Source organism: Cryptomeria japonica, chromosome 3, assembly GCF_030272615.1.
Source record: "Cryptomeria japonica chromosome 3, Sugi_1.0, whole genome shotgun sequence".
NCBI lineage: Eukaryota > Viridiplantae > Streptophyta > Pinopsida > Cupressales > Cupressaceae > Cryptomeria > Cryptomeria japonica.
The window spans coordinates 433,013,321-433,034,740 of NC_081407.1; the positions used below are offsets into that span (position 1 = coordinate 433,013,321).

The 21,420-nt window shown below is 35.6% G+C and overlaps 1 protein-coding gene across 5 annotated transcripts in view; it reads left to right on the top strand.

The window, feature by feature from the left end:
• Positions 1-20,676, top strand: part of LOC131070405 (protein PLASTID TRANSCRIPTIONALLY ACTIVE 10) — a 335,025-nt gene extending 314,349 nt beyond the window's left edge. For 2 of the 5 annotated variants that reach the window (XM_058005915.2, XM_058005913.2), the window contains 3 exons: positions 3,489-3,778; positions 3,996-4,072; positions 20,183-20,676. In XM_058005915.2, coding sequence (XP_057861898.1) covers positions 3,489-3,778; positions 3,996-4,048 — 343 coding nt within the window. In that variant the 3' untranslated portion in view covers positions 4,049-4,072; positions 20,183-20,676. Of the gene's footprint in view, positions 1-3,488; positions 3,779-3,976; positions 4,073-20,182 lie in introns of all 5 variants that reach the window. The other 3 variants (XR_009112318.2, XR_009112319.2, XR_009112320.2) reach the window with 3 other exon arrangements.
• Positions 20,677-21,420: the final 744 nt, after the last annotated feature.

Below are 21,420 nucleotides of genomic sequence, written 5' to 3' on the forward strand. Positions count from 1 at the left end.
TCTTTCAGCATCGACATGGGGTCTTTTGAGCAGTTTTCAGAGACTTCATTCATCATGAGTTTTTTTCCTACATCTTCCCTTCATGATTGGGGAGACTTCATGGATACACCTTTGATTTTGTTTCTTCCTAAGGGGAGGAATGTTGTTCGACGTTCATGGAGCAGTTTCTTCATTTAGCTTCGAGCTTCTACCATTGGTGCAGATTCTACATTGAGGGGGGGCTACTTGGTCTCTCTTCTTCTCTCATATGGGGGGGACTTTTTCCTCACATGGGGTTTTGTTCCTAACATGCTTCTTTGAGAGTTCTTTGTATAGTTTTCATCTCTCTTTTTGGGGGAGGGTTTTTTTCCCATTGGGTTTTTCTCTCTTTCCTTGTTTTTGGGAGATTTCATTTGCATTTATACATGGGTACCTAACATGACCTTGTAGCCGGAACCCATCTTGCATTGCTTAGTTGCATTGTAGATTTAAGTGCATTCCCCTAAGTTGCACTTAAGGGGGGGTGTTGGTGTAATTATTTATTCATCTTGGATATAATTACACTTTACTTAAGTTTACATAGGTACATGCATAACATTGTAGTTTGCATATGAGACACTTAGGGAGATGTACATACATTGGGAGTGTGTATGTAGGAGATTTTCCACCTATTATGGTGTGATCTTGTTGTTACATTCCACCTTTGGTGGGTGATCTACCTCATGTGGAATATTTTACTATTTCTCCTACCTACCCCTACCTACCCTTGCATCTCATTGAGCCACATGTCATCATTGTGTGTTCTCTTGTCTCTTAGCCTTGCCTTTATAAGAAGGCTCATTTACATTGTTTAATGATGATCCAGTTGATCTCTTTTGCATCCTGATAGGAATACAGTTTATTCTTGTCATATTTTATCTCCCTTGTCATTGTGCTATCTATTGATCTCTTTGATCTTGGTTGCTTCAAACATAATCTCACAGACTTGATTTACAATCTCATGAGTAGTGTTCTGAGTCCTGACTGCAAATATCAGCAGACGCATGCCTAATATCATTCTATAATTAACATGATAAAAATAAATTTCCCCCTTCTTTTTCATTTAAGTTAACAACATTTGTGAGTTCTTTTTTCCCCTTAGTTTGTTTTGGAGCATTCATACTCCATCTTTTCGTATCATTTTGTGGCTCATGTATGTTAGTTCTTTTCAGTCACTTTTTTTTTTATTTGAGCTTGTGACCTCATAAGTGTAGATTGTATGTTCAAGTTTGGGGGTGTTGATTTCTTTAAATTAATGAAGTTTTCTATCTTTGAATTTCACATCATTCCAAATGCTTTTAGATAGTCCATTTTGAATTTGCAATTTTATATATTAGAGAAATTTAAATAATTATGAATGGCCCAAAATTTTAACCATTTATTGAAGTACCTTTTTTTCAATCTTATTTTAGTTGTAGATGAGCTAGGCATGATTGTTGGGCAATAATGAATAGTTAATCATTTTAAAGCTCATATTGTGGAGTTCATGAGCTATTCTAGGTATGATTCACATCATAGGTTAAGTTTCTTGTCCTATTATTGAGAATTTAGTCTTATATGGCACTTGAGTTGCTCATATTCTCCTAGTATAGGGAGTGTACCTAGGTTGTTTATTGTGTTATTTTAAGTTGCTAGATTATTTAGTTGTTAGGAAGGGCTTTTGAGGTTCAATAAAAAGGCTTTCATTATGTAGGCTGTAAAATTGGAGAATAAGCAATATTGTATAATTGTGTTGCCACTGCTTTATTTTCTTTTTAATTGATTGTGAAATATTATCTATACTTTTGCATATCTATACATGGCCATGGTCATTTTAGATGATAGATTCAATGATGAGATTCTTCTAAAAACCTTATGCCTTAATCTCTTGTACTGTAAATCAGCTTTAATTGTTACCTTTGACCATTGGAGGACTGTGTTGGGGTGTTGTATTGTCTTGGGTCACTTATACATCGATCATTATTTCAACTGTCAAGGGTAAGTCTGGGCCATGGAGTAGCTGGGTTATCTTGATTAGGTGCTATATAGAAAGGCATGGAATTGATTTTTATGGGGGACAAATCCATTTCAATTATGGCCTGTACATTTATATTTTGGTAGCAGTTCCGAGTAACATTGGTTTTTGGAGACGTCACAGGATAATTAGCTTATTAGTAAATGGATGGAAGTTTGGAACTTGCTTGATTTATTTGCACTAATTACATCCTATGAAAGGTCAGCAAGAACAGGACATATAAAGAAAGCACTTTTGGATCTTTTCCAACAGATGGTCTTCTAGAATGTTTGGCAGCATTGAAAGGTATTTACCTGCAGGAGTAGGTTCAAATAGAAGAACTCCTTATAGAACTTGTGAGCAGAGATAATATCATACAATGAGATCAATACAAACATTTGTTATCTGAGACAAGACCAAGAACCTCAGTTTATCAAAATTTGGAGGAACCTGGTCACTTTACACCCCCCCTCCCCCTTTTTTATTAAATAATAACATTCAGGTGTTACTGATGCACTGTTTAACCCCAATACTGAAACAATTTCTGCTGCAAAACAGCATATCATTTGGTTTCTTAATTATTTCATGAATTTTTCTGGTCTTTTCTTACATAGTGACAGACAGATATCCAAGATTTCCATGCTGTAATCATGTGCAGATTAATAGACAACTTACATACTGTCTGAACTCATTTCTGTAGCAGTAATAATTCTACACAGCTCTGTAGTATTGTTTCTTCTCCTTTAGATAAGAGAAATATATATGTTTGGGATTATCTGTCACGGAGAGCCTTCAGGTGACGCAGAGACTGAGATGGTGATTTATTCCTGCTTATTGTTACACAGCATAGTGGCTTTATATCTTTCTTGATTTGTCATTTGCATGCTAAGTTTGATTAAAATTCGTTGTTTGATGAGGAAGGGTGGTATTTGTGACCCTTGGAGGTGTCTATTATAGCCCTTCACATTTTGTTGAGATAGACATTTCTGGAGATTTTGCATGCATGATACATTTGACAGTGGGTGGAGCCTACTATGATTTCTTCTTCTGTAGGTCGCCATCATTTGTAATCAGTTCATGTCATCTGAACTCCACTGTAATTTTCATGGATGTAACATGTTTGATGTTACAGAGCTATAATCCCTCTCATACAGTTATCTCACTTGAAACTTTGCATATAGAGTCCGTTTTAGTGGAAAATCTATATATGATTCAATTGTGGGTATTCCTTTTTTTATATAAATAGAATGCAAAATTTATTCTGTTGCAGTTTCTCTTGGAAAAGGTTCCACAGGTATTTTTTACTTTCTCACTTAATGCTCTATTTTAATGCTAAATTGATCTTAGCTTTGGTTTAAGTCAAATTTATTTCACCTGAAATTCACTCTTTAAGACCCATAATAGCAATTAGTTGTCTGGATCTCATGTTGTTTCCATTTTTGCATTCTGGATAATATTATTGTTCTTGTCATTGCAGCCGCCTAGAATTGGGGCTTCCTATAGAAGAACCAGGTAGATATGCCGATGATGATTTATGGAATGATGTTTACACAACCTGGAATCCTAAATTCCGTAATGATTATTCGGGAGATACTAGTGACTTTGATATGCACAATCCAAGAAAGAGAACTTACGTTCGTTCCAGGGGTCCTGTTAAAAAGGCTGGTGACAACTTGCCCAAGTCTCCTTCGACTAATGTGCAAAATGTAGTTAATAATGGTACATCAAATACTACAGGGATACCAAAGAAAGAGAACTCCAGAAATGGTAAGGGTGACAATTTTGCTAAAGGAGGAAATATTAGTACCAAACGAAGTGGACCTAATGTTGATGGAACAGATTCATTCAGTAGAAGTGATCTCCAGTGATCTGGTTTATTTTTTCTTTTTTGATGTTATATTCTCTACTTTTTTTACTTCTTGACTAGAAGGTGACTGCATATTGTCAACAATAATAAAAGATCAGTAGATGCAGGGTAACTCAGATGATAGCAAGAGAGGCAGAGGAGCAGCAGAATCAGATACAGAGGATAAATGATCAGTCAACTTCATGATTACCAAGGTTGGCTACTCCATTCTTTCTATACTTTTCCATTGCTAAGTTTTATTATTTAATAATTCTTTAATGATAGGATTTCAAATGTATTGGCATCTGATATCAGATATTGTGGGAACTAAGCAATTGCTAATGAATGATATAGTGCAATGCAATACTCAATCCTTCTGTTTACATGTTATTAATACTTATCCTTTTTCGACAGTATGGATTTACAGTAACCAGCATAGTATTGTATATTAAGAGAGCTATGTTCCCTTGCTGTACTTATCTTGGAAAGACATGGTTGGCCTCCATAGTCATACCATTTACTGGGATGTTCTCTGTCAGCTGTGTTATATGTTTATTTCAAAGAAACATTGCGCATACAAACACATGAGATACATCAGTTAGGCATGACTTACATTAAATGCCTCTTCCCATGAAAGCAAGAAAAGCTAGCTTCCAACCCTTTGCCCAAAGAAGATAAAAGTTAGTTTCCTTTTGGAGATTATTAAGTTTGGATTCAACATGCAGAAGAATGGAAAGTCACCTTGCATTTGGTCTTCCAAAGGATTCTATTGCAGGGCAAACTTTCTGCAGTTTTTTTAATCACCCATGTGTCCATGACAATAGGGCCTTACAAGGAGAGAGGATGATGAAAAGCTAACTAAATTCTAGCTTCAGTCATGTTAAAAGATCTGGGCAGATGAAAATCTCCAAAATACATGCATTATTGATTTATCATCAGATAAGCCAGCCTCAAATTTATTTTGGCTGCCAAACCTTTATAGAACGATAGTCAAGCCAACCTTTGTTTAAAGTTAGTTGAAAAACTCAGCAATTTTTCTGCCGACTTGCAAGCCATTTCTGGCCATGAGTCACTCGCCTAAATACTCATTGACAAGTTTTAACCTGACTCGCAGCAAGAAAAACCCACAAAAGATCACATCAAACCTGCAAAAAAACTGACAGAAAAAACAAAAAGTAAGTTAAGTTGCCATAACCTAAAAATTGCGAGACTTTTCATGGGTTTCTGGCCGCAACAGAGGAAAAATAAAGACGTGATTAACAGAAAGGAGTGGATGGTGCGGGAAACAAAACAGCGCAATTAGGGCACGAATCAAACTGGTATTATTTGTATTGCTATTTGCAATGTGCATTATCTGATCTGTATGATGTCGATTGTATTGTATGTAGTCAATCTGGCAAATGATTTTAACATGGGTACAATTTGTCACCACTTCACAGGCACAAAAATAATACAGATTGAAACTATAATACCATATTGAAATGTGCGACCACAAAATTATAAATTATTATGCCATTATCACAAAATAAGAGTTTTGTATCAATACCGACACTTTATGAGTTCTCACAATGAGAATAATGAAACTTCCCCTTACTTTTGCATTCAGGATTGATTACACAATTGGCATTTTTCTATTTTTACTCTTTTCATATCACCACCATGTTGCTTCTCCTTTAAGAATATACAAATTTGGTGTATATGTGTGTATTTTAAGAATATTTTAAAAAATTATATATTTTCAAATGTTTGATAAATTTGCCAAGTTTTGCTGATTTTTTCTTGAGTTTTTGGCGAGACTCTGAGTTTTCAAAATTTTTGGACCAGCCGAGTCATTGCCTTTTCAACTATAGTCTTTAAACAAACAACTTGGTTTCTTAAGGATTTGACATCTCTTTTTGTTTTTTTACATTGGAACCGTTAATAATTATTCTGGTTGGGAGTGTTCAACATTCAAGAAAGATAAGGGAGCACTTGTTCTAGAAACCCTTGATGGCCAGCTAATTAGGGGGACAGATGGTAGATCTAAATTGAATCTCTTGATGGCCAGCTAGTAAATGTAACAAACCCGAGGATTCTAAATTGAAGCTTTATATGATAAAGAGGGCCACATCCTATCAAGTTATCAACACAAATAAACAAGATATATAAAGAGGCAGACGAGTAATAAACAAATTAAACCATCCAATTTGAATTCAATACAAGAGCCCTTCTTTTATAGGAACTGGAAGATTATTACAGTGAGAAAATAAAATTCTGAGTTCACAAGGAATTGATATGACTGGTGCTAGAATAAATTCTGTAGTGTATGGGGATATGGGAGAAAGGAATGAATACACGGAAGGAGCTACACTCCCAAAAAATTGAAAGTTAAAGAACTTTAGACTTCCTTAAAAATGATGCTCCAAGAAGCACCTTCACATGAACTAAAAAGCAGGCCTAGCATTACATATTGCATATAGTATAAATTCAATATTTAGAATGATTTTAGACTAATATGTATAGATAGGCATTTATTGCTTATGATGATGACGTAGTAACATACATTAATTATGTCTATAAAGTAAGTTGAACGGTTAAGTTACAACTACCAACGTAATGTGTATAGATAGGCATTTATTGCTTATGATGGTGACGTAGTAACATACATTAATTGTGTCGATAAAGTAAGTTGCACAGTTAAGTTACAACTACCAACGTAGCTTCCCTATACATTAACTAAAGCAACACATTAGAATCTGCCACACAGTTTCTCTCCTCAATCTTTGTGCATCATGTATTTACTTTTAATTGTCTAAGAGTATAACTTACAAAATGTAAATTACAATCCCCAATGAAACTTTCTTGTACATTACCAAATTTTTGTGTATACACATTTGAGTGTGTTTTTCAGTTTTTTGAACAATCTTTGTGTGTCATCATTTATTCTTCGGACATTTGGTATGAGAGCAAGTCATGAGTGAATTAGTGAGGAAGCCTGATGATAGTATATGTTAACCAATTCATTAGGGCAGAAAATTAAAGTATACTGGAAGGGCAATTATATGAAATGCAGGTGTAATGTCCCCTTCTCAGTAGTAATCAGCTCAGTTGACTGTTAGCCTATTTTGGAGACTCGTAAGCTAGTCGGCAGTAGAAATTAGGGTTTCCTACCTCTGTGAGGATGTTTCAGCATTTTTGGTGGCTTGCATGTTAGAGTTTGTCAATTTTGGTTCTAGATTCGTTTTGGGTTTTCAGAAAGCTTTGCAATGATGGTACATGCATAGCAAGAAGTGGAGTTTGGCAGAATTACTATTTTTAGTAAGTGGAGGCGAGGGCAGCTTATTTCTCTGGGTTTTTATGGGTTTTCAGAGAGCTTCGCAATGGTGTAACATGCAAATGAATCTGAAAACCTTTTCTAGACTTACTATTTTTAGTAAGTATGATAGTTGTGCAGAATGGGGTTAAAATCACTTTGGAGACACTTACTATTTTTAGCAGTATGCTATTTATAGTAAGTACTATTGCTAGCAGTGCTATTTTTGGAAGGTTGTAGTGATCCTGTTCGGAGGGTATTTCAGGTACTGCAGTTTTCGAGTCCTTAGCCTACAACTCTTTTTGGCAATATTCAGTATATGGGAATAAAAGTATTTTTAAATACTTTAATATTTCCCATGGCCTAGGCATGATTGGTGTTATGGTTTAAGGAGCTCGATTTGATGCTTAAAATATCAATTTTATAACTTATGGTTGGACGCCTTTTGGAGGAAATTCTCATTTAAAAAGTTTATACTTAGTGTTATTTTAGCATTTGCTTAAAGTTGGCGTCCACTTGAGGGAATAATGTATTTGTTGCCAAATAAAATATTATTATTCCCTGGGTGATTTGGTGAGGGAATGAAATGAAGTGAAATGAAATACAAATTAAGGGAAATTTGAATGTTGCTAATTAATCCCATATTGGAGGGAAAGGAAGTTCGATGTGGAGAGGAAGTTATAAATATGTGCCTTGGCCTTCATTTGAGACTATCCATGAATATTCGCAATGAAGTGTTGCCAAAATTTCGATTGATTGCTTCAGGGAATGCTTACCTCCTAGTTGAATCTTAGCTTCTCGCTTGAAAGATAGTGACTAGTTGAGACTATGAGATTATTCTTTACTCAAAAGAATAGATGGAGTTCATTGAGGAGTTTATCTTTGATGTTTTCTGATTTTGTTTGGACTGTTTGAGTTGCAAGTTGTTTTGTTTTCAGTGTGGCTGTGGGTGTGATTTATTCATGAGTCTCTGTGTGGATCTTTGTTGATTCTAGTTAGTGGCTTCTTGTCTTCCTTAAGTCTAGGCGACATCTATTGCAGGTTTCCTAGGTTATTCTCGCTGATTTGGATTTATTAGAGCAAGTCAAACTTCATGCCCTAGTCGTACCATGCTGGAGAGTGCCTTGTGTTGCGTGTTAATTGTTTGTGTTAAGTTTATGATCAGATTAGGAGAAAGAAGATAGAAGATAATTCAAAAAAATTGCACACCATGTACCCTGGGAAAACACTCCAACATGAGGGAGAAAAAACCCAGCTATAAATCTCTTATATGTATTGAAGTAAATGAATACAATATGGCTAATACACAGCCAGATATGAAGCCACCAACAAGGCTGATCTGCAACTATAATAATAGTGCCAATTTACTATATATACTGATCTCCTTGATGGAGATAATGAATTCACTGGTCTGAATGCACCGTGGAGGAGAGTTGTGTATATTCCTCTTTGAACTATTGTAGATGAGTATTCGATCTTGCTGAAGATGTATATTGTTTGTTGTTGGATGTTCGATCATGAAGAGGGAGAACCAATCTATATGTATACCCATATGTGGGTGACTCTTCACCAAGGGTCGGCTCAAGACCAAACAACACGCCTTCACCAAGGGTCAGGTCAATACCAAACAACACGTCTTCACCAAGGATCAGGTTTATTGTAATCAACACGACTTTCCCAAGGGTGGCGAACTTAACAAAATAGTTATTTCTTCTTAACAAAACGTTTTATTAAATCGGTAAGTATAAATATGCAAAGCCAATAGGCTACTAGCACATTTGATTGAAGTCGGCTAAGGAGACTCCCGCCGCTACAATCAACAACAGTTTGCTCAGTGTTTGTTGTTGTTTCTCAGTTCTATTTGAGTCGCCTCATTTCTAGGGTTCATTTGACTGTGTTTTGAAGTCTTTTGGTTGGGTTATGAGTGAGTTAGGAGTGAATTTGTGGAGTTTAGTGTTGCTGGTCTGAGTTTTCCAGCTTTCTGTTCATGTATATCAGATTGTGGAAATTGGATATGAGGTTGTGTTTGGGGCAATTGGTCACATGAAGCCGGTGAAGTGCGTTTATCTTTATTTGTAGTTTTGGACAGCGTTATCTTTGATCTGAAAATTCATGCTATGTAATGTAAAGTTGATTAGTAGTACTAACAGCTATCTTATTTTGAATTGTATCACAAGACCCATTGAATAAGTGGAAGGGGATGGCTTTGCTGCCTATCTTATCTTATTGTACTTCAGTACTCCCGCTGAATAAGTGGTTGAGTGGATTGTTATTAAGTTTATCAGTCCTCCCGCTACATAAGTGGTTGAGTGATCTATTTCCTTGTTTGTAATAATTGTCCTCCCACTGCATAAGTGGTTGAGTGATCTATTTCCTTGTTGTAATAATCATCCTCTCGCTGAAAAGTGGTTGAGTGATCTATTTCCTTGTTGTAATAATCATCCTCTCGCTGAAAAGTGGTTGAGTGATTCTCTTTTAGTTGTTCTTGCCCGCTGGACAAGCGGAAGGGACTGGCTTGCCGCTCGGCATTGTAATTTCAGTTGATTATTGGAGCTAACAATCCCCTATTCATGGACATTAGAGGGTCGAGTTTCTTGACAAAATTGACAAATGAAGTCGATAAAGATCACCGATGTGTGAGAAAGGGGGATCTTGAAGTATCAGTGTTCATGTTATTTTGAAGATTATTAATGTTGATTATAACAATCTTTCATTTTCACAGGAGGATATTGATAAATTCTTAACATTTACGATGATAATGGAAATTGGTTTCCTCACACATATGATAAGGGATGACTGATCACCAAGGAAGCTAGAAGGAAAGGGATCGTCTATAGGAGAGTGAATGATTTGCTCGCAAAATGACTCTGATGATGGGTCCAATGAAGAACGTGTTGCAGGACCGAGGACAAAACACAACGATGATGAGGAGCAATTCAACCAGAGGGGAGATACAGCCATGGCACATAAGGGCCAAAATTATGTCATTCCAAATCTCTGGAAGGCAGCAAAACACGGAATGCTACAAGACATGCAGGTATAGAAAATGAATTTGTTTGTAAAGGCAATTGCCTTATTGTAAGGTGACTACTGGTGGGCCCCAGTTTAATGTAATTCAAAGCAAAGGCGACACAAGTTAGTTATTTCCCAACCTACTAGAATTCACCTTTTTGTGCCTCAAGCCTAGTGAAACTTGTCTTCTAGTGGGATTAATTGAGATCAGCTTCAGGTAGTTGACAAGGTAGTTGGAGGTAGTTGAAATCATTAATTAGAAAGTTGTCAGGGCTTCTAGTAGGGAAATCAAAGCCATTGGATGAATTCAATCCTAGCCATTGATCCAGAATGTAAAATCTATAAAAGGCTAGTACCTCTCTCTTTGTAAGGGGTTAGATTTGTAGAAGGTTTTTTAGAATTAGACAGCCAGCAAATTAAGAGTAGTAGAATAGAGTAGAAGTTGTTGGATAGAAATTGTTGTAATGGCAGTTAGAACAAATAAGTGAAGCATTAAAGCAAGGTGTTTTGTCATTTTCCCTAATTTGTTTGCATGATTTCTCTTCATCTGATTAGTTAATGTTCAAGGATTGTAATGGTGAAGTATGAGGGTATTTGATGTGATTTCAGGATCATACCATTGGGGGCTTGCTAACTGTAGGTCTCAGTGTATGGTTAGTCTGAACCTAATATTTGTTCTTAGTACAATTGTGGGTGTTTGTCTCAGAATGTGCCAAAATTGGGTGTTTGAATGAATATCCATTGTTTGAAAAATCGACTATCCCTTGGAGCTTGCACTATTCCTATGGAGTTGTCAGTTTATCTTTGGTTAAGAAGGAATTAGTTTATTTGAAGTCTGTCTACCCACAACACTAACTGTGACTGTCATTGTACTTAGGATTCCTAAACCCTATCCCTTTTGTTATTTATTTCCCCAGTTTGAGAATCAAGGCATCGCCAGATGCAGGCTAGCTTGTAGCATTCGTAATCCCCCATGTGTTTACCAGCAAAACACATCAACTGTTGAGTTATCCCATGTACGTCAAGGCCTAACAATTGAAACCTTGAGGTTGTCCCCTTTTGATCGTTCAGAGCAGCACTAGGGAATCCCTTATCCAAGAGAGAATGGGTTCAACTCGGTATTCTATTCTGTGTTGAACAAAAGATTAGCGTCTTTTCCCATGTCAACGGGTCACACTTGAGAAGAACCCAGGGTGAACTCGAGCGGACCTGTGAGAACCTAGGCCTGTGGGTTCCCAAAAATGAAGAAAAATGTGGAGATTAAATCCCATAGACCATATCAATATGGCTTGTAATTTGAATTTTCATTGTGTCATGACATTTCGAAACTTGAATATTATCATTTTTGCAAATTATGAATATGATATTACATTTATGATATATGAATATTTATTGGCAATTATGGGTTTATCATTTATGTATTGGAAAGTTACAATTGTATGGATTGTATCATTGTAATAATGGGAGTGATAGTCTATATTTTATAATTTTGATGATTGAACATATATGTGTGTGTGTGTACAGACGTACCCGTACCCGTACCCAAGGAAAAAAATTTGCCGATTCCACGATTCCGCATCCATATGTGTACCCGAATTGGTAACTTAGAGAATATGTTTTGAATACATGGTGCTACAAATGTTGGGACCCAAGAGTTTACATGATGGGTATATTGCATTAATTTCCTCATAGAAGGATGGAGTTTGACAAATTGGATGAGTTTATTGGCATCCGCATGAAGCAAGGAATATGTGTTGGAGCACCCTACAAACTTAATTGGGGCCCTGGTATCAACCTGAAAGTTTAAGATTGCTTGTGGGCAAGCAATTTCCTAGAAGGGTAGACTAGAATAACTCTATCACTTAAGAAAGAAGCATAGAGACCAAAGGCCACTAATCGTTTCAAAGACAGACTACCTTATTTTAATTTTTCTTTAATTGGAATAGGCTGAAACTTATTTAGTGTGATGGTGCCTCTTTTGTTGGGGATTTATATGATGAGTAGTCTTCACCAAAGTTGTTTGACTATCCTAGGAGAGTTGCAAGAGACTTTGGAAATGAGCACAAAGGCTTGTTGCTGTGAATTATGAAAGGGAGTTGGTTTCTAAAAAAGAGAAACAATGTGGCTACAAAGAAAATGTGAAGATAATGTTGAAGTTTAATTAAATATTTAAACCTAATTATCTATGACATTCAAGACAGTTGGCGACTTCATAAGACATAATGTGCAATGATTAGTATTGTAGCCGACTTCGGATATCAAAATAAAAGAAGCGAATTACATAGTAGATACAACGACCATATACAAAATAAATAAATGAAATGATATTTGATTATAAACACAAACCATACGGTGATGTGATTAAGACAAGAAGATAGGTGATGCAATTAATGTGACTAGAAAAATGAAGTGATCATTATTCATAAGGCAAGGATAATAATAAGTGGTAAGAAGCGATTATGAGAAGACTACGATTATTTATGTGAGGAGGTGTGATTGGTATGAAGGAAAAAGTCACAACCAATCCATGGTTGTTTTTGCATTGAAAAGACACAACCTTTCCATGAAAGGTTATATTAATGATATAAAAAGAATGATGAAAATCATTTTGTGGAGGAAATGGAAGATTTGTTTTAATATATTTAATTCAAATTTGAAGTTCTCAAAGAGCCATTAAGCGGCCGAGTAAAGTGGTATTGATCCATCCTTTTTACCAAGCAAAGGACGCAAGAGTGGAGAGTTAATGAAGCAAGAACAATGCCTAGACATTATAGGAGTATAAGGGAATAATACAGGTACGATCAGAATAACAACCAAACCACGTGACTGCTCAAATGCATGAATATATAAGGAAGTATTCAAGAAGAGTGATCAGATTCTAGCAAATATTAAGAGCAAATCAGTACCTCTTTAACTGATTGCAAATACATGATATATCAAGAACTAATCTAACTCATCTAACAAAGAAAGATCAAAAGGAAAGGGTGTAGAGAGACTAATCTAATCCTAGGAACATAGGATGTAGTGAATGACTTGGTGAAACTCTACTAGACTTTGCTTTGACATCAATGAACAACTCCACAAAGCTAGTGCAATCTTCTAAGGTAAAGTTATAGATGTTCAGATTACTACCATCAACATCAATACCATCAAGGTAATGCATACCAATGGACGAGCAATAATTGATGTTAAGTTCGATTCATATTCTAGTTGACCACACAAGGCAAACCTACAATCAGCACGAAGCTAGTGGTATGGATTAAACGAATTTCACCACTAATCATCCACAAAATCTTCCATTCATCTAATCAACATGAAAGCAAATGAGAAATGGAAACCATGCAACTTGTTGAACAACACATTTCACTATATCTTTAATGAAAAGACTATATTCATTTACAAGCCTTAGCAACAATTTGTTCTTCTCCTACTCTACTCTACTCTAACTTCTAATACCTATTTGCCTTAACAACTACTCTTCTATTCTTCCACTAGTAACTATTCTTCTATTAACCTTCTCAAATGAGAGCATTGAGCCTTATATAGAGGTCCCATTACAATGAATGGCTAAGATTGATTTGAGATCAATGGCCAAGATCGAAAGATAGAAACCCTAATTAAGGTCTGTTACAACCACCATTACTTTGACCAATGAGAGATGAGGGTAGGTAAGATAAATAATATTTGATGTAGTGCCATGTGTCATCTATTTCCTCTTGGAATGAACACAGACTTGGAATACTTTGATTGAACGAATGGTGACCGGGATGCCACCTCAGCTTGCCTTGTAGATTTAATTGATTTACCTTGAACATTCTTCATGATGCTTGGTATTCCTTGTGATGCTCTGCATTTCATCCTTACGCTAGGGAATTCTCCTTAAATAATGGTGTCAAAATGACACTTAGACAAAAATCGCCCAGCTATGATCTTCAATCTGCCTTAAATCACACGCCCAACTGTCACATCAAGGCAAATATAATAATATTATATTGCTGGCTGGGCATACTTATTCATGTTTTCACCTTGATATTTCACCACACAAGCAATGTGGGATAAATTTCCTGGTGGAAAATCGATTTGCCTTGGGATAACTCATTTATCGTGAAATGTTTGTTGCTGATCATTCATTAATTGTTGCAAGGCAAAAATTATTTAATTTGGGGCACACTTGTCATTAAAATTTTTTACTTGCATTAAATTTGGGCCTCCTAGGGAAAATTGATCCATATTGGGATAAAAATTTTCTTTAAATTCCTTCATAACTCATCACATATGGTATTTGGGGAAAAACGTGGCCCATCAAGACATAAAAAAAATCATCATTTCACTTTGTCCCAAAAATTTCAACTCGAGGAAAAAGGACCCTCATCAGGACAATTAAAATTCATTCATTTGTTCATCTTGTCCACACATTTGATCCTTGGGGAAAAATGACCCGTATCTGAACACATAGAACTTGCCAAATCTTCATCAATTTGTCCAAGGGAAAAATGCAACTCATCGGGACAAGAATATTTTGTCCACACTTAACTCTGCATCATTCATTTTCCATCATTTTAACTGGATTTGAGTGGGGGAAAACAGGAGTGCATCAGGACTTTGTGCATTTATGACTTAATTCACCTCCCAAGAGTGGGAAAATGACTCCTATAAGGACTCTTAGCACCTGCGCACAAAAAATCTCACCAATTTGCCACGTTTTTATCATTTTCGCTCACACTTCGAGGCAAAATTGAAACTCAACACTTAGCAAGAATAAATCAAAACTCTTAGGCAACCTAACACTAAGGACCTTTTTAACAATTTTTACATCCTTTCAACATTTTGACCGACATCCTCTCATAAGAAAAGGCTAAAACTAGGAAACTACTGCTTAACTAAGACAACCTAAGCAAAACATCTACCCTAACAAGCAAAAATGTGGGGGTCCCCATTTGTAACGGAGCGATGTGAAAAAACGTCACAACAAGAGGTGATGCACTGAATTGGAAATCTACGTGTTGCCCTAACTCATGATCCACCTCAATAAATGGGCTTTAGTTTTTTCACAACTCAGTTTGATCATGCATACATAAGTATTTCATTAAAAGGCTCTGAATTCAATGTTTGTCTCAAGGAAAACTGTTGGTTCTCACAACTTCAACCTATTGAAATCAATTAATACAATCTATGACCTATACTAATCATGTGTTTTAACTTTTCTTGCATCAATTTTGTTTGAATGCGATAGAACTGAAAGATTTTTATATAAACTGCAGAAATTGCATCAAATCATTCATTCATCACATAAGACAAGAAATTCTGAGAAGGATAAATTCTTCTTTTATTGAATAAAAAGGAGTTTGTACCATTACAATTCTGCAGATGCTTCTAAAACTGAAAATAAGTTACTTCTAAAGCTGAAAAACTTCTAGAGCTGACTTACAAGGCCTTTTGCTTCTGTTGTATGCAAAGAGCAAGAAAGAAAAGAACTGAGAAAGAATGAGTACAAAGATTGTTTATAAAACAACTCTATTTCCTCAACTGGAAAAGTAACTAAAGTTGACTCCATCTTTTCTTTGGATGATGCTTTGGAATTTTCTCCAACTGATTTTGTACTTGACTTCGGCTTTCCATTCAAAAATTTGCATGAAAAAATATCTTATTTGTTTGTGCAAACTGAAAAAGCATGCATAAAAGGTGTCAAAACTAATCCAAACTGAATGCATGTGCTCCCAAAACTCCCCTTAACTGATACTATATCCATGTGGGGTCTTCAAATAGGTCTAGAACTAATGCATGTGCTAAATAAAACTCATTTTAAGCCTCCAAAAAGCATGGGATCGGATGCAACTGGTTTTGTGCAAATAAAACCCCCCAACTGATCCAAAAAGAGATATTTAAGGCTTGAAACTGCTCCTGTGCTGCACTTTAAGCTTCTGAATTTGATGCCCTTAATAGCTCCTAAATTTGCTCTTTGTTCTGCTCTTTTCTTGTGTCAAACTGACATTTCATATGACTACTTTATAGTATTGCCGCTGTTCTATCTCTTTTACAACTCTTTGTAACACCCTTTGATCCACATGTACCTATAGTCCATTCTTTGTTCTTTGTTTTCCATATTGTCTCATTATTACATGGCTGAAAGCTTTCCCTCACTGCGATCACTGTCATTTGGTATTGTCAGTGGCATTTCATTTTCATAATGTTGTCCACTATGTTTAAGACTGACATAAAGCCCTTGAACTCTCCTCATAGACTTCTATCTTTTACATATGGACCTCTTGGATTGTTTCACATCAACTGTGCATCATTTGAACTATTGTACCTTTTATCTTGACAGTAAAACTCCTAACAGTGTTGTTCATAATGAACGAAACAACTCTATTATTCTTATTGAGAGTGACTAGACGGTGAATTTCACTATAATTTTCCCTTTGACAGTGAATAATATCACTGGGTTCTTTAGACATTGAACTTTTCTTTTAACTGTCATCCTTTTGACAGTAGTTTATTCTTTTGACACTAGCATTGCTTATTACCCTTGACTTTGGAAGTGAGTCTCTTCAAGATCCCTGTGACTGTTTCTTAACAGTTCATGCCCCTTGATTGTGCATTCTTTGACTGTCCTCAACTCCTGGTGCCTTCATTGTACAATCTTCATCTTGGGATAGTGTGTTGCACATTTTACTTGTCACTTCTCATAGCTTATGACAGTGACCTAACACTTTCTCATGTACTTACCCTTTCACTAGTCTCTATTCTGAATACTGTCACTGTCATCTGTCATCTTTCCTTAGCCATTATGACTACTCAAAACCTACATTATGCTCATTGTATCTGCAAATTTGCACTATTGTCCTCCTATCATTTCCATGGCTCTATCCCTCCAAAGTGCTAATGGACTGTCATTGTTTTATGTTTCCCTTCAAGCTGTCCCTGTTTGGCTATTTAGCATACACTTGATTTTCCATCATCTAGCATTGAATGCAAATTGTCATGAAAGACTTCTGCCATTCTCATTCTCACATTAATTCTTTTAATCTGTTTCACTGTGCTTGATTGCCAACTGGGTTTTACACTTCTTGTATTCTGTACTCAAAATCAGTCATGCACAATATTCTCTTGACTGCTTTAGACCTTTACCACATGAGGATTTGCAGGGCAACAACTAAGGATTTAACAAAACTGCCTTCTAAGACAAATGATTAACTCCTTCAGGCTTTAACAAAGGTCACTAGTTCGCTTTCAACATTTAGAAATACTGCAAAATAACCCTTGGACTGTGATTTGACACAAGAATGTCCTTATGCCTATTCTTATGATAGGTCTTTCTTTCACTCTTTCATGGCTCTTAAAATGACTGTAAAAGTTACTGCAAAGGTTGTATTCCTACCACATGACCATGACTTCACTATAACCAAACTGACTTATGAATCAAGCCTTATCAACTGATTTTGAGAGCAAAGAGAGTGCAGGGACAATAGTAGGTTGGCATCGTTGTGTTTGTCAGTGAGTGAACTGTTCATTGTTATTCACTACAGTGGCCTCTCCTATATCTTATAATATCATGGGGCCTATTGGTGCACAACTGTCCTTCCTAACTGTCTACTAGCTGCTCACATACAGGCCAATGTACTGCCTTCTTAATCTTTATGTAGCAAATTTAATACCCTTTATTACATGCCCATATTTAATGGGACTCCAACACCTATAATGATCCCCATAAGGAAACTAGGCAGCAAGATGGTCACTGTCACTTTTAGGGCTTTCTTCGACTGTCAATCCATATAAATCCTTGTTGATCAATCTCTCAAGCTCAGTCTTTGCAATCTCTTGGCCTCTCCACCATCCAATGATGACACTAGCTATATGTGATGACTATGGAAACTATAAGCTCTGCAATCTATAAGTCATCAGATTATGACATTTTCATTACACAGAGATGAAATCCTCTTGACATCGATCAATACCCCTTCTCCTGGCTTAGGTCTGTCCACTGCTATACTAGAGCATATCACTGCTTCGTTGAAAAAGTATTGCACATGGCTTCATCAAGGTCTTTGTTGCTATAACTATTATCTATGCAGTGTGCATAACCCATTGTTTATGGACTGTCATTCTTGGCCTGTAGGCCTCCTTTTATTACCCTTGATGAAAATGGTTACCTTCGGGCCTGAGTTCTATTACCCTTTCTTAACATGTTCACTGCCTTGAAGCATATACATAGTGTGTATTTCAGACTTTATGTGGCTATAAAATCAGTACCAGTAATGAATCTTTTTAACAATGAACAAAGATGTTCATGATCAACCTATTTATGCACAGAATCACATATAATACGAAACTAAAATCCCTCGAGGATAACATGAGCTTTCTTGAAAAGGGTATGGACCAGTTTGAAAAGCTTAAACCCTGACCACAGTCCCCTAGACCCGTGGATATCTTTCAGACTCTTCTTTATTAAAAAGAAGGGATATCTTTCAGACTCTTCTTTATTAAAAAGAAGGAATAGAAATCCTTACCTTGAACTCTCTCTTTGCTGCCTTTACAAGAGTAAACTCACGTGCTATTGTAGGTGAACTGCTGTGTCATTCCTCCTTTAAGGCTCTGAACTATTCTAGCCACCATGGGTTGTCATCCTCATGCAACAAGGAGTTTAAGCTAGGGTTTCTCTTGCAAAACTTGAAGTATTCCATAAGCTCGAGCTAACCCACTTGAAGTTAAGACTCAGTTAAATATTTTAACATAGTAATGTGATGGAAAGAGTTTGTTTAAGTTTCCCTCCAAACATTTAGATGAAATGGGCATTGAAAGTTTGACCTTTTGACTTGATGCAACATGGAGATTTCCCTTTTAGAGAACTTAAAGCTCTAAACAAAATAAATAGGTGAATATTTAGTCTTTTTAAGACTTTTCATCATAAACCAAATGTATTTGACATAACCTTTCTCCCTTCGTACTCATTAAAAAAAACTTGCAATAGATTCTTTTAAAAGACCTAGGACTACATCTGGAGCTATTTTTGGCCCAGAGGTGAAAAATAGGTAACAGTTACATCTTTGACAAAGATTGAGCTTGATGCCCCAAATATTGCTATGTTGAGTGCTGTTGAAGGTACTATTGGTAATGACAATGTTGTTAATAATTTTGGTGATGATTGGAGAATGCAGATTCACCGTTTTCTTAAGATGGCTAGGGAGAGGCCCTGAGTCAACAAAGTGCTGAAGTACATATTTTGAAGTTTTTCTTCAAAATGTTCATTATGGGGGAGAATGAAGGATGATAAACATTAATTTATGTAATTAGTTATTTGTTATAGGTAGTTCTAGTCTCTGGATTTCAGTTATATTCTTAACTCAATATGAAAAGCAATGCATTCTCAGAATGTAACGAAGAAAATGAATGCAATGGTGTAATCTTAAGTTTTATATATCCTTTAGTGGACATTATGTAGATGTGTCACTTTCTTTATTGTTTTATAGTCCTTCAAAACTGCAGATTGATACCAAATGATATTGGCATTTGGTACAAACATTATAAGTTCTCATATGAGCTATTCCTTTATTTCAAAGTCCCATCCTCGTTCCCTCACATGAATGCTCAAAAACTACTTTGGGGACATTTGAGTCTTGAACAATATTAAGATCTTAATAGATATATTGTAGACTAAGAAAGGCTTGTGCTACGACTAACAAATGTGTGCTTTAATGTGTAATTTCTTAATTTGATAGCTCTGTCCTGATATCAAGCAAGCTGTGAGTTAAGTGGCGAGATTGGATGCATGTTAATATTCTCACTTTATTTGTGATCATCTCTAGCTTATTAAATGCAGCTAGGGAAGCGACAGGTTTGAATCTTTCTAAAAACACACAGGCTACAGCCTGTTGATCTTTCTTTACACAGACTTCGGCCTAGACTTATCTAATTTCAGGTTCTGGCTCAGTTGTAACTGAACCTGGACTCTTATTTAATAATTATCCAAGAACTCATTTTTTTTAAAAATTGATTCATACTAATGCATCTCCTGTCTATGCAGGAAATGACCATATTAAGATAATATATGGAAGCAAATTTGGGTTGGCTATCAGCTGTTGACAGATTAATGGCTTGCTACATCTGGCATTTTTTCGTACACTACATGTATAGAGGAGGAGGAACAAGGTTGAATCAATCTTCCCAGCTTTTGCAAAGAAGAAATTCTTTGTAGCCAATATATCAAAAGATTGCATTCATCAGAAACTTAATAATCTCTGTTGTTCTTGAAAAAATGTACGTACTAGTTTACTAATAGGAGGGGATTTCAAAGAGGAGCAATGCTATCAATTATTTGTTATGAAACTCATGATTTTATAGCAACATGAAGAGCTACATTTGTAGTATTTACCATATTTAAGTAAACAATCATAGTTTTGTAGTTTTCAGAAATAAAAATGCCTTTAGTGACTTGCAATCAAATGTAATTGGTCGACACTGAAGGCCATGGAAAACGAGATTGCAATTCCTTGAAACTAGTAAGTTTGTCTGTTTTCATTATTGCATTAAATAGGAATATTTATCATTTTCAAATATTATTTATTGCAATGGTATGAGAAACGAACTCTACGAGTTTTGGCATGGATGTTGATGCTTTTGGAGGATTAGAAACTCTTATTGGGTAAAAAGAATGGAAAATCTTATACAGAGTAGATATTGTAAGTAATATCAGATAAAAGTACATAAAATTTAGTATTTATATATTTTTTAGTAAACGTTGCATGAAAAGTTGGTTGATGTTCTTTAAAATCTGAGAATTGTTGAATTTTGTTTTAAGAAGATGCTAAAAATTTAGATTGCATTATTTATAAAGATTTGTTGCTCTTTGTTCACATCACTAGGGTATTTAATGTTGAACTAAAACAGTACCCTATCCACAGTTTGCATTAATATATCTTGTTAGAGAAATTTATAATATTTTTGTTGAAAGTTCGATTGAGATATATGGTTTGCCAGATACAGTGGAAGGATTCGAACTTGAATCACACTGAAGTGTCCTCATTACCATTACAACAGAATTGATTGAACTTGTGTAATAAGTTACTTTTATTTTAAAAGGTAATTCATACTGTTATGATACATGTTACTGCTAATATAACAGTAACAAGTACAATAATTGTTATAAAAAAATCTAGCCAACTATTGATATTTGTAATGTCCCCACTTATCTAGATGCTATCCAAATGCTTAAATTCACATGTCACCCATCTCCATAGGTGAAGTTCAGTGTTGGGAGATGTT